This window comes from Zalophus californianus, chromosome 4 (genome assembly GCF_009762305.2).
Source record: "Zalophus californianus isolate mZalCal1 chromosome 4, mZalCal1.pri.v2, whole genome shotgun sequence".
Classification (NCBI taxonomy): domain Eukaryota; kingdom Metazoa; phylum Chordata; class Mammalia; order Carnivora; family Otariidae; genus Zalophus; species Zalophus californianus.
The window spans coordinates 171651287-171666180 of NC_045598.1; the positions used below are offsets into that span (position 1 = coordinate 171651287).

At 41.2% G+C, this 14894-nt stretch overlaps 1 protein-coding gene across 5 annotated transcripts in view; it reads left to right on the forward strand.

Annotated features, from left to right (window-relative positions):
* COL14A1 (collagen type XIV alpha 1 chain) overlaps window positions 1-14894 on the forward strand; it is a 212549-nt gene that overhangs the window by 168235 nt on the left and 29420 nt on the right. For all 5 annotated transcript variants that reach the window (XM_027624793.2, XM_027624808.2, XM_027624828.2 and 2 more), the window contains 2 exons: window positions 8795-8848; window positions 9305-9376. In XM_027624793.2, the coding sequence (XP_027480594.1) occupies window positions 8795-8848; window positions 9305-9376 (126 nt within the window). The remainder of the gene's footprint in view (window positions 1-8794; window positions 8849-9304; window positions 9377-14894) is intronic.

A 14894-nucleotide genomic window follows, 5' to 3' on the forward strand; every position in this document is an offset into this window, starting at 1 on the left:
CACCTCTTTCCTAGAGCTGGTGTCAATGTTACCCCTTAATTTGGCCTGGAAGGAAGGAGAGCTTAGCAAAAATAAAAAGGAGAAGATTAAACGTCTCCTCTTTAAACAGGGAACATGTTTTCTAATGTTTTCTGGCTTATTCTGGCTTTTCCCATGGGGAATCTTTGACTCTTCGAGGCAACTCATACTAGGCCTGGGGCCATAAGCACGTCCAGCAAAAGTTGGACTTCTTCACTGAAGAAGTCTTGGCCTCCTGCTGGCAAGTGACGGAGCACAGTGCAGGACCACGTTCTAAAAGGCAACAAGGGCTAAGAGAGGAGGTCTCAAATGTTCATGCCACAAACAAGAAATGGTCACCATGTGATGGGATGGAGGTGGTAGCTGAGATTATGGTGGCGATCATTTGGTGATACATAAATGTATCAAATCAGCATGTTGGTACCTTAAACTTACACAGGTCATATGTCAATTATGTCTCAATAAAGCTGAGAAGAAATTGTATATTCAAAAAATAAAAAAAAATTAAGACGATAAATAGAAATAGAAAGCAACAGCGTAAGTCCAGATTCAACAGTTGAGTGTAGTCACCTTCCTTCCCAGCCATTCTGGCCAACAGCATTTGGGGTTCCTCTTTCTTTTTCACTGTATGTCTTGCCACTTTCCTCTTGTTCTTCCCTCTTCTTTCCTTGGTGTCTGTGACCCCAGGGTCTTCCTGTGATCTCTGAGCTCCTCTGATGAAGGGTGGGTCTGTCAGCCCCGACCCTAGACATTAGGTGGTCCTTAGTGAAACTAGGGGGAACAGGCAAGACATGGATGATGAATAGAAGAAGAAAGAACTGAAAAGGGAGGAAAACAGAAAACACAACCTCTTTTCCAGTTCTGAGGTTCACTTACGTCCAAGACCTCGAGCTTTCTGTCAAACGCTCCAAATAGAAACTGTAAAAACTATTTTTATTTTCCAATTCTTAATATGGTTAGATAAAAAAGGCAGAGAGACAAGAAATAAAAATGACAAGGAGATAGATCTTTTATGGCACCTGGAAGATAGTAATTCCTCCATTGTACGGAGGGTATTCGTTTTTAAATTCCAAGTAAACTGAATTTGGAATGCTTCCTTTGCCCCGGGTTACTGTTCTCTACATTTTCATGCCATAACCACAGCCTCCCATTCTCAGCTGTAAAAGATGAAATAGTAAAAAAAAAATCTGCATATGAATTCTGCTGAACTTGGGAGGTTATTAGAAGCAGGGTGGGCCAGTGGTGAATATGATAGATTTGGGCTGTTAGCCAGGCCTGAGTTTGAATCCTTACCGAAATGACATTGGACCAGTTACTTACTATTTCCAAGCCTCGCTTTACTCATCTGTGAAGTAGAAAAAATATTTGACTCTGTAGAGTTGCTGTGGGAATTAATTCATATAAAGAATTTCTATATAAAAAATTAATTTTAGCTAATCTTAGTACACTGTTTTCAATGTAAACCTACTAAGTCAGGACAGTATAATATTTTATAATGCCTGTGCTTGGTGTTTTAAGATGGCTTAGAAGATTTTAAAGAACTATTAAAAAAAAAAAAGAGTCTGAAGAAAAAACAAGTGGTTTGTTGCTGTTGTTTAACTTTCCTGGATTCCATGCTGAAAGGACACTTGCAACATGCTTCCTTTTGATGTGGGTTCGATGTATACAAAGGCCGTTTTTGTGATGAATGTCCCATTTCATCAAAGTGAGTCGGACTTAAAATATCCTTGAGAAATGGAACTTGAGTCAGTTATCTGGATTTAATTCCTGTCGTAAATGTTAAGCGGTGATGAGAGATTCATCTAAGGAATATTTTGTTAAATACGAAGATTCAAGATAATATCCCTCTTGAGGATCTTCCTCATTCAGAAGAGGAAATGTAAAAAGCCAGCACAAAGCTAGTGGAGAGGATGATTTGATTTTCTTTCTTGTGAGTCTAGATGGGTTTTTTTAAATCAACCACAGTGATGATAGTATATGCAGTTGGACCTTCACAGCTTATTTGAATGAAAATAGCAGGTATCACTATTACTAATTATTGACTAAGTGCAGGTCCTTTACAATGTTATGTTCTATAAACCTCAGAATAACCACAAATGCCAGGCACTGTTAATCCATTTTACAGATGAAGACTCTGAAGCTTAAAAAAAAATGGAAGCACTTGAACAATGCCATTCAGCTAGGAACTGTTGGAACCAGGATTATAATCCTCTCTGGCTCCAACACTGAGCTCTTTCTTTCCACAAAATTCTGTCTCATAAAGGTCACTGGCAGATTTTGCTCATGTAGAAAAGTCTTCCATTCGAGATATTTAATAAACAGGACAGAAGATACCTCGCCTAGAATTTCGGGGCTGGAAGACCCAATTTGGGCTACTTTCTTGGTGAAGTCAAAGTTGATAATTCACACCTAGGAATATATTTCGATTACTTTTCACGTTTATTTGCATGGTGGCACAGCTGGGCACATTTGAGAACAGTTCCTGGAGGAATTTGTCATATGTTATAACCGGTTTGCAGATACTCCTGTTGGAGCATAGGGTGCGGGTGATACCTGCCTTACACTCGGGTTCCAGTGCCATCCTTCAGGGTCAGGCCAGAGGCTTTATATTTGCAAACCAGCACTTCCTCAAAGTAAGAGATCAAGTCGTTTCAAGTTTTGCTGTATTTTTAAACACACCGATTCCTGGGCTTCGACCTCAGAGATTCAAATATGCAAGGTCTTGGGTGTAACTTTGGAATTTATCGTTTTAAAAAGCTAAATGGTTCTGATAATCAGCTAGGTGTTAGAATCACTGGATGGTACAGTGGGTTAGGCCTGTTGTTTCTCTAAGTAATTGTTTGCACAGAATTTTCCTGCTGTTTCAATTCAAGTCGTCACTTCAAGTTACTAAAAATATGTTTGCGTTTCTCTCTATATATACATTTAAATTATATATGTAATATATGTATATGTGAACATATTAAGAAGTATATTGTGCATATGTATGTAAATATGTGCACATGTTTATATATACATTTATACGCACACATAGGTACTGTGTGTGTGTCTGAAAATTCCCCAGGGTGGCTCAACATGGTACCATACGTAAGGACTGATCTTGGATATCTAGGCTGGGCCAGTATTTACAGAGTCTGTGGCTTTTTGGTGCCTGGCTCTTAATCTGGTGGTTGGTCTTAATCCTTTGCTGCAAGTAGCAGCCTTACTTCTTACGACTGACTGCCATGCTGATATGTCTGCTGGTGCTCACAGCAGTCCAGACCCATGCCACAGGGTGGAAATCATACAGCAGGAGTTTCTTCGAGTGTTTCTCTAACGCTCACTGCTTGGGGTTGCTTCCTCTAAACACACTCAGTGGATGCCAGCTATTGACAGATCGCACTATACCTGAGAGTGTGGTGTAAGTCAGAGGACCCTAACCATTGGCATCTTCCCGAATCTTAGGGTTAATATCTGTGACTCACCATTCCAGGCTTCAAAAAAGGCATGGGTGGTGTGTATCAGGATTGAGTCATGAGTTCTGAGCGCTATGTGATAGCCACATAAACATAAATATTCTAACTTCTGACTTTAATTTTAATTACAACATTCTTTGTGGGCACATCGGTTTCAGCCTTTAAACGCCATAGACAGAGAATTTAGAAACTACAAACTTTTTAAGACCCTACAGGAAATGCCCGCCACCTCAGTACATACATATATATATGCTCCAGAGCAAGGCAAGGGAAACTGCAAAATGGACATTAAAGAATCGTTAATTAAATGTCTGTAAAACAGTACATTTTGCCAGTTTCAGCCACAGGTAAATTTAGTATTCATTCAGATATCAGTGATTTTAAGAGCAAATGTTAGGGCTGATTTCCCTTTGCTGATAAATCATAGCCAACCATAACTTAGTAACTTGCTCATAGCCATCTCTTTTCGAAAACAAATTGTAAAAATCCTTTCCAGGTTTTAGAGCAAAACTTATTTTCAGTGTGGGTTGTGGGTGCATATTAATATTTTGAGATGGGAATCTCAGAAAAAGAAAAATGCCTGGAGCTATTCATGTTATAAAACATGCCTGTTTGTGGGTGGCTGACTTCAAGCACTTGAAAAATATATTGGTCGGCTTAAGTGAATGTCTACATTATGCTTATCACTTAATCTTCTATTCCCTGCTCTTCGTTCTTTGTTGCTTACTTGGGGTTTCCACTTTTTATGAGGGTGCTTAAGCCACAAACACATCTTCTCAGATTGGTTAGTTAATATGAAATGGAAAATTTATAGATATAGAAATGTCCTGCGAAATGAAACACATTTTTATTTGATAAGGGTTGGAGACCATTCATTCAGTGAGCTTTGATTAAAATTAAGCTGAATCACAATGCTAGAATTTGCCATTTATTTTGCCTTATAACATGCAGACATTTTACAAAGTTTTTCTTTTCACCAAGTTTATTGCTTTTGTATAAAAACCTGCTGCCCTCGCTCCTCACCCTGAGGTGAAGAGGTGAGAAGGGGGACCTGAGCCCTGGTTAAGCGTTGCCCAGCTTGAAAGGATGGGCTATAACATGAGGCCACAGTGGCCCATGAGCAGGGAGACTCATGTGATGGCCCAGTCATCCTGGGTCCCCTGATTTAAACATCTCTCCGGGAAGCCCTCTCTCCCTTCCCATGAGAAGATGAGCTATTCTTCCTACATGTTCTCTTGGAACTCTCTCGTCCATCATCATAGCACTCTGTCATTTTCTTTCGATTATTGGCTTTGCTCAAAACTGTAAATTGTAAACTGTAAACTCCTTGGAAAGACTGTCTTGTTCATCATCAGCTATCCAAATCCTACCAGAACGCACAGTACAGAGTGGCTTTGCGAATACTTTTCTAATGTGACCAATGTGTGTCTTACAACTAAAAATCTTTCGGCGGTAAATTTACTCGTGTGATTAAAAAGTTAAAATGTAAAACTCTTTACATGATGAAAAATGTGAAGTTTTTATTTTCTAGGGTTAGGAAGAAACTTTGGGAAAATGGTTTGATGATGTTTCCAAACTTGTATTAAGAGTAACATCCTTTTAGTTATAACAATGTGGAACAAGTACATTTTAATTTGCAATCAGGGAAGTGGGTAACTCACAGTAACCTTAAGCATGCCTTTCTTCTTCTTTCATTTAAATTCAATTAACCAACACATAGTAGTACATCATTAGTTTCAGATGTAGTTCAATAATTTTTCAGTTGCGTATAACACCCAGTGCTCATCACAACACGTGCACTCCTTAGTGCCCATCACCCAGATGCCCCATTCCTCCACCCACCTCCCTTCCAGCAACCTGTGGATGCTGACTGCTAACGATTCAGAATTGGCCCTTCCACAGAGAATTGCCCTTGGAAATGCCACGTTGGCCCCAGTCCATGACTAACTGATATGGGTGAATGAAACCTTACCACAGGTCAACTCTGGGGTGTAACTCACACTCCAGCTCTCTCCGTGGGATAAGCTGATGGCCAGACTTCAGCGAAAGCCAGTTCTCATGCCTCTTTCCCTGCCCTCTCTTGCTTCCTTCACTACCTGGCTGGTTTCTCCCAAAAACAGTCCATCTGTAAATCAAAGGCATAACATCCAGGTCTGCTTCTAGGAAACTACCCTTAAGATATTCACTGAAATGAAATTTCAGCTTCTAGGGTACATGACTCCTGATGCCTTTCCTCTGTGCTCATGGAGGGCTCAGGAGCAAGGACAGATGACGTGGCATTTCCTCCCTGCCCTATATATTTCCAGAATGATTATACCCGAGACTAATACTTATTCAGTCAACATGATAATCAGAGCATTTCTTCCAGGAGCCTCAATTTTGTTCAAATTAAACATTTTGTTAGTACCTATTTTGTGCCAGCTATGTGCTAGGAAAATATTAGGAATGGAACAAAGAATAAAACATAATCCTGCCCACTCAGCTTCTGGTAGGTAGAAGAACACGAAGTGAACAAACATCTTGTCTAGTATCCTCTTTTGGTCACACTAAAGCCCTGGCATCTCCACCAAGTTTAGCTCCTGTTATGTAAGAGCATTTCTCTGTCTTCCCTTCCAGATGAGTCACACGTGGGGTCTAGAAATCAGGTGAACGCAGAACGGTTCACAACAACATCCTTTAGTGCCCCGTGGAAGAGAGCCCCAACAGATCACGGCTTTGTCATCTCCTTCCATGTGATTGGGAGGGGGGTGGACATGCGTTCTTTCCTGCAGAACTTCCTTGGAATAATGCAGTGTTCTTTTAAGAAAATATGCCATGGCTCGCCTCCCTCTGTAAATCAAATTGCCCCTGAGTTTTGGGGTAGGCCTTGTGCTGCAGGGCTGATTGCTTGGCATCACGTTGGCCGTGTGTCATGTAGGGGCCCACATGGGTGCGTGTGTCCTCCCCATCCACTGCTAGAAGAATTTTAGGGCAGGAAGCCAAAAAAATGTCCTTTTTCAAACATCTTCTTAAATTATTGACTATGTACCCAGAGTCCATTTTTTTCTTATGTGAACTTTATTGAGGAAATAATAGATTTTTAAATTCCTTTTGAAAAAATGTTTTTAATTCCTTTTTTTTTTTTTTTTTTTAATGGTAAGGTCTCCTAACCTCTTTTGGCCCCAACTTACCTCACTTATAACATGAAGGGATTGAACTGGAGGAGTTCTCAGGTCCTATTCATCTCTCACGTGTTCTGATTTTTTATGGCCTCTTCCCGGACATGTTATATTTAAACAACATGCAAAATGATTTCTTTCAGACTATGTCAGCATTAATTTTTGCTGTTTAGTTAGCAAATCCAAGAAAAGGTGTGTGTGTGTGTGTGTGTGTGTGTGTGTGTGTGTATGTAATTTAATCTATATCAGGGTCTAAGCTGCAGTCTTCTGACTTTTTTTTTTTTTAAGTAAGCTCTATGTCCAACGTGGGGCTTGAACTCATGACCCCAGGATCAAGAGTCACATGCTGTCCTGACTGAGCCAGCTAGGCGCCCCCTGACTTAGTGTATTTTTGACTGAATATCTGAAATGATAAAACAGAAGTGTTAGTAAAAAAAAACCCAAACAACTAGCTTGTGTATTAGTATAGGATAAATGCTATAAGAAACAATGCTAAAATCTCAATGGTTTAATGCAGTAAAATAAAATAAAATCTGTTGTTGGTTCACAACCCTATGCTGTCAACGAGATAGAAGAGTAAGGAGATCTAGTCTCTGCTGTCTATGGTCACTGAGGAACTTGGGGTCTCTCCATCTTGGGAGACTTTAATCTTCAACACATGGGCTCTGAAGTTGCTACAAAAGGTGAAAAAAAAGTGGAGGATTACCCACAGGAAATTTTCATAAGCCAGAACTGGAACTGGCCCCTTTCCATTGGCCAGAATTCAGCCCTGTGGCTCCAACGTGATTGCTGGAACAGGAGGATGGGAATTTTGCCTCACACTGTGCCCAGGGCAGAAAAGGAAAATCATAAATATTGGTGAGCTCTAGAATCGTCAGCCTTATCTGGTTTTCAGACTTGTCAGTATTGGAGTTGGAGAGCATGCAGGAGAGGGCCTTGCTGCCCAGTGCTGTTCCTACACACTTATCCCGCCCCTCTCTTCATGCCCCCTTATGTTCCTTTCTCCCTGTTCACACACCATTTCCCTTCTTCCAGCCTCATTTTTACTCTTTTATTTGACACCTTGAGGTAGGGGGACATAATGTGAATGTGGAGGGGGAGCCATAAGAAGATGATTTTCATGGACAAGACAAGTGGAAAAACAGCTCACTGGAAAACTGTCATGAGTTTCAGAAAGGGAGTTGGGGGAGGCAGCGAGTGAGCAAAGAGGGGTTGGTTTGACTTGGTTTGATTTGGTTTGAGATGGAAGTGGGTTATTCCAAAAAAAGACAAATCTCAAGACAAAAAGTTCACTTCTCCATGGAGTAGAAGATGATGTTTTGATCCATATTTTATTAACTTCCTATAAAATTCAAATTGAAGAACCTCATTCATGTTTTTAACTACATTGTTAGTTAAGAGACCGGCATCCACAATTAAGAACTACAACCATTTAAGAGTAGCTCATTCCAGCTGTTATATTTTTTCACATAAAACTAACACATACATACCCACATTGAATAATTTAGGAAGATATTTTTAAAAAGAACATAATTTGCTTTCTGCCTTAAACTCTTCCAACATGGAATGGGAAGCCAACATCTACTCATTTGTAAGCCGGCGATGACACAATTTGAACAAGCTTGCCCAGCAGTCAAAGCTGTATCATTGCAAAAGGAACCCCCCCCCCCAACCCGTAGTCTCCTGCAGGCTGCTCCTGAAGAGTTGCAGTTTCAGATCTTGTAGTAATTTGTAATGTAGGTTTCTTTGATAGGTAGTACTTGCCCCAAACTCTTGCTGACTCCAGGTCATGAAAGACTAACTCATCTTTTTGTCTTTTTGTCTGATTAATTACCAAGACTTCATCTCCTTTTTCATTTGCTATGCTTGGTTTAATGGAGAAAAAAAAAAAAAAAAGCACTTTCTGGAAACAAGTTCCTGTTTAGTTTGTAAGTGGCATGTCTTAGACCTAAAATTCTTGTGCTGGACAATTTCATAGAGCCAACAGACACAAAAGTCTTGCCAAGAACAGTTCTCATGAAGGTTTTAAAAGCAGTGAATCCTTAGAAGTCCAGAGCAAGCCACAGGACTTGCCCCCCAAATATTAAATGGGATTAGGCACATCTGTTCTGAAAACCATATAAAGCAAATGCATAGTTGACACATTGTGTTTCTTTTCTCCAGGGCTTTCCTGGAAAGGATGGATCCTCTGGCCCTCCAGGACCACCAGGGCCAATTGTAAGTATTTCCACAAACTACTAGGATTTAAAGCATTTCATTTCTTTTGAGAAATTTTCTTTTGCTCAACTTTTCACCTGGGCAGCCATTTTTGCTCTAGGGTAACAACTCACTCTTTGGTGCAGTGTTCTCCCTACTATATCCATGTGGCTTGATCATTCTATCAGAGCCACTCTGTCCATATGATCCCCTGCATTGATCTAGTTTTTATTGAACATAGGTAAGGCTTGAATTTAAAAGAACTGCACCTGACTGATAACATGACTACTAAAAAATGTCTCCCCTGCTTTTTTGGTAGTTGGGAAAAGGAATGAGCAATGGATCCTGAAGTCTTGGTGTTGAGAGGGAGGGAAGTGATCACTGCGTGTGTTTGTTACTTCTTCTTGAGAGCTGGCTGTCTTTGATGAGAATGTATGAGTACTCACGTTTGCTCCATTTTCCTGTCTCTCTATTTAGGGCATTCCTGGAGCCCCTGGAGTCCCAGGGATCACAGGAAGCATGGGACCTCAAGGTGCCCTGGGGCCACCTGTGAGTATTACATCAGTAGCCAGTCATCTTTCGCTTAATTGGGTGTTTAAATTTACCAGCATCTCTGTTGAACAAAAATGTTTATTCCTTACTGGACTCTGTGGCATCCATAAAGGAAACCAGAGAAACTCCTGGGGGAAAGATTGAGATCAGGCTGTACATGTATCATGGCTAGAGACAAATGACCCCAATAGGGAACAATCAGCTATGATTCTGTTTACATATTATATTTCCATTGTTTGCTATTCTGTATTCGTCTAAGTAAATTCAATGTCATCTTTACAGAGATTGGGCATAAAAGCTATGTGTTAATTAGGCCTGTCTCCTGGGCAAAAAAAAAAAAAATACAAAGTTGAGAAATTCAAGGATGAGTAAGGATGGGAATAGATTTTTTCTTTCTAAGTTCTACAAGAAAGACAGGATTTCCCATCAAACACACACTCACACATAAGCAAATAAATTTAAGTGAAAGCCAGTGAATGAAACTAATTATCTCCCATTTTTGTGCTTCTCATCTCTTTGGGTGTTCAAGTGTGATCAATAGGAGGGGTAGAGATAGGATGGGGGAGAAAGAAATGAGCACATCTGGGTTGGTTTCCTCATGTGTAAGTTAAGGTGGTTGCATTAAATGGCCTCCAAAGACATCTGTTGTCTTCTGTGACTTTCAAGTTGTTTCTTCTAGGTGTAGGTATTAGTCAGCATTCTGACATTATCTGTGATATACTGAGCCTGTATCCACACACTAAAGTAACGGGAGATGTGTAAGTGTATGTATGACTGCAAACAGGTGAAGAATTTGTGGAAGAGTGCAATCTGAAGCGTGAGGGTAGGAGAGGTTAATGAGAGAAATTTCTATGGCTGCCATACACATTCCTACAGTCTCAGTGGCTCAAAACTACACAAATGTATTAACTTACAGTTCTGTAGATCAGAAGTCTGACACAGTCTCACTGGGTTAAAATCAAGGTGTTGGCATTTCCTTTCTGGAGCTTCTAGGAGAGAATCTATTTCCTTGTCTTCTCTAGCATCCAAAGACTTCCCACATTCCTTGGCTCATGGCCCACTTCCATCTTCAAAGCCAGCAGTGTTTCAATAATCACATTTCCCTCTGAGCCAGTCCAGAAAGGTTCTTTGCTTTAAGGACCTATATGATTGTATCTGGGCCACTGGGTAATCCTCAATAGTGTCCCTAGATAACCTCGAGATGCTTGACTAAGTCACACTTGCAAAGTCCCTTTTGCCACATAAGGTAATATACTCACAGGTTCTGGGGATGAGGGCATGGACTCTCTGGGGTGGGGGCTGCTTTTTCTGCCTACCACAGTGAACAAAACATAACAGAAACATCGGTTCTCATTTGGAAAGACACCTCTTTCCCTCTTGCCACATTACTTTTTATTCTCAAAACTCATTTCAATAAAATTTCACCTCAGAGTCCTTTCCCAAGATAGGAACATAAAAAATGCCTCCAGATTTTAGCCAGCATGTCCCTATTTGCACACCCGAGTGAATGCTCTCCTTAGCAGTCACTTTACAAAGCAGTATACTCATTCCAAAAACAATGGCCTTGTTCAAAATACTATTATATCTCCTCTTTTTAAATCCAGCTGATAATGGGTCACAGAAAAAGATTTTATTGCTTTATCTTCACACGTCTTTTTTTTTTAAATCCACAATCATATTACTGAGAATGGTCATGCACATGGAAACATACTCTACACTCACACATGTGATCATATGCAAACACACACGCACACACGCACACACACACTCACTCACTCCTGTCTCTACCATTCTTTTACTGCAAACTTCTCTATGCATTTGGCCCAAGGCTATTTCTCACCAGAAAAGTGATTTGAAAACCTCATCTCTGCTACCAGGCTTCGGTCAACTTCCCAAAATGTGCTCCTGGGAGCAAGAGTTCCAGAATATTTCAACAGGGCTCCGAGAGCCATGGGGGGAGGAGGGGGCTGGTTAAAGAAGTGTCAGAGACCATGCATACACAACCTGTTTCTCAGAAAGCCATGAGAGATTTTAGGACATCAAAAGTTTTGAGGCCTCCGGAAGTGAAATGAGAAAAAACAAAAGCTGCTTTAATATGATCTAATGTATGTGTGCCTGAGCCGCCCTTTTCGTTCCTCGCACTCTTGTTGCCGACACCTCCTAGAACTAATTTCCCTTACCCCAAGCTGGGTTGATCCTGAGCCACGAGGAATGGAATGGGAAAGGAGAGCTGGCTGGGAGGTCCTAGGGGAAGAAAATGGGGTGCATGAGGGGTGCAGAACACATTAGGTAAGTAGAACCCCACCCTGTTCATCCACCTGGCCGGTTGTAGCTCTCGAATAGACTCTAAATATGGGGCACACCGAAATGCCAATAAACTTTGTCCCAGAAACAAAGCCCTTGTTAATAGTATTATCTTCAATTATTGTAAATCCACGGGAAAGGGCCCCTTGCTGGTGGCATGAGGGCCCTGTGCCACTGGCATTTAATCAGAGACAGAAACCATGTAGTGTACAGGCACTGGGTGAGGTTGCCCCAGTCGTAGGCTTTGGGGATCCTCTCAAAAGCCGTCTGTTCTCCAAACTGTCCAGCCCACACTTCCGAGCGCTCTGGGACGTGAGCAGCCAGAGGCCTGCTGGCTGCCAGTCTGGCATGACCAGTAAGGCAGGCTCGGCATCCTGGTGTTAAGGCCTTGACTGATTTCCCATGGATGTCTGTCTAGGAAGGCAGGAAGGAAAGAGACCCAAGAAAGACAGACTGCCCCACTGAAGATAGCAATGTGTTTCCTAGGGCGGTGCCAGGAACGTGCGTTTTCCTGCGCTCTGACCAGGGTGCAGCATGTGTTGGTTCCGCTGCTGCCATCCTATTTCCTACCTGAGGTTTAAGTCTAGGCTGACAGGCAGGGCCTCGCCTGCAGTGCAGCAGTTGGTGATGAAGCACATGTTAGAAGCGGCCATGCGTTAGCATGAAAGCAACACGGGTAGATGGGTCCACTCCAGCATTTAAAGAGCACCACATTAGAAGTCAGGATGCCTGCGTTCTAGATGTGGCCCTGCCGTGACCTTACCTAGCTGTGCAGCCACATCCCTTCAGCAATTTATCTAGGCCCTCAGGATGTCAGTTTCCCAATTCATTCATTTAAAACGATGTACCGGGTAGCCACAATATGGACCAGATACATGGGGGAGAGGGGTTCCTAGGGGTACAAAAGATGACCAAGATATTTTTCCACATCCATGGCAAATATAGAGAGAATAATGTTTTTTCTATAAGTAGGGATAATAAAAGGCAGAAAGTGAGAAATACCTTAAGGGAAAGACATGAAGTTGCCATAGCCCCATTGAGAGACAGAGAGACAAAGAGGGAGAGACAGAGAGATGCAGAGGGAGATCCCACCTGAGTTGATGGGGTGGGGAGAATAGCACCTGAACAAGGCAGCATTTCACTTAGATCTTGAAATGTGAGTGTGATTTCCACCCACAAAGACAGGAAGATGGCATTAATGGGGATTGTAGTAAGACATAAGGCAAACACAAGGCACCCCATCTTTTATACATTTTAGTATTTTTCAGCTCTTTCTCTTACTTCATGGCCACTGTCACAGTTTTATTCTGACCTCTCTTTGTTTCTCAGAGTTTATCACAGGAAGCCCTAAGTGGCCCCCTTGCTCTTGCCCTGGTCTTGTCCATTCCCCAGCTGCTGAGTGATCCTTCCTGTACCTCTTTGATGTGTCATTCCCTGGCTTCAGTCTCCTCACTGGATCCCTGTAACCAGGGGATGGGTCCCAAATATTCAGCCAGGTATACATGGCCCTTCATGATGGCCCCTTCCTTTACCTTCCAGCTGACCTCCTACCATCTCTTCCTTTGGAGTTGAGTCACCTAAAATTATGTAGAGCTCCCCAACACATGCCATACCGTTTCACACTTGTTTAGACTTCGGGACATCCTTCCATTTGTCTGAGCTGTTTTCTCCTCCTTTTTCCACCTGGTGAGATTCTGGCTGGTCTCTCTTTAAAACCGTGCACTTCATGTGTGAGGCCCCCCTCACCTCCTCAGGCTGAGACCACATCCAGCCCTCCACTGAAACAATCCATTCCTCAAGGGCAGAAATGTCATCATACTCATACTCATAAGGTTTTGTTCCTAGATTCCAGCTCTGTTTCATAGAGGGCTCTTATAGGGTGTCCTTTTTAAGTCTTATTTGTTAATATTTATAATGACCTATGATTCAAAGTAAATGAAAACGTTCACTGCAAAAAAAAAAAAAGAAGGAAAGAAAGAATGAAGTTATGTTTGCATTCCAGTTAGGCTGATGTGCAGGGGAGTACTAGAAGATTATTCTTAGATTATTTCTCCATGGTCTAACATCCGAGCTAGGATGTTTTGATTTGTGTTAACAGGTATCTTTAATATGTCGGACTTGGGCCATGATGAGATCATTCCTCTTCCCTCAGCATTAAAATTCTGTGAATCTATGAATGTAGCTTCTGCAGTTTCTTTTCTTTACATTTCAAGGGTTCCTAAAATTATAGGAAAATGTGCCATTTTTCCTGCCTACATCCACAGGGAATATGTGTTTTCCCTCAAAGCGTACTTTGGTGGAGTTATGGACCGTCCTTTGCTAAGGAATTTTTATTTTGTTTTTGTCTTACTTTGCAAAAATCAAAGGAAAGGTGTCAGAGATGTTGGAATAAAAAATAACTCTTTGCTGTACAGATATTCTACTAAATGGATCTTTCACTGAGACTGCCTAGCTGTGTCCTGTAGCTACTTAATAACCAGCATCGTGAGGCCGAGTTTGAGGAATTTCAGGTCGGATTAAACACATCCATTCTTATGTACCAGAAGGGGCTGATGCTGTGTGTTTTTCCTTATCACTAGGGTTCACCCTCTAATTTCTTTTTCTAAGTTTCAAGGAAGCCAATTTAATAAATGATAGCTAGCAATGGAGATGTCAAATAGTGTATTGGTTCAGAAATAAAAATATTTGAGACCAATTGTTTTTAAGAAATGACTCAGATTAACACCGAGTTCTGAGTTGCTAGGGTTAGATTGGAGGGACTCATGATTGCTTTTTCATTATTGTTTAGCTAGGAAACAGAGTTGAAGATATTGGCTTGCAGAATTGTTAAATAGTGTTCTCATTCACTTGGCTAGAAGCACACTTTGTTGGGGAGATCACGGGCTCTGGAGCCCAACTGATTGGGTTCTGGTTCCAGAGTTCCCATTTTCTCACTGTGTGATCGTGGGTGAGTTATTTAACCTCTTTGTGAATCACTTTTCTTATGTATAAAGTGGAAATAACATCTCCTAGCGTTGTTAGAAAGAATGAATTAGATTATTTTATAGGAGTCTTTAAATAATAAGAATTAAATGAATTAATCTGATAAGGCTGTGACAGAGTTAAATGGGTTAATACACTAAGAACAGTGCTTGGAACATGGTAAAAGCACTTCAGTGTTAAACTGTTTGTATTTACTAGTAGTTTCTGAATATATTAATATTGTAGAATA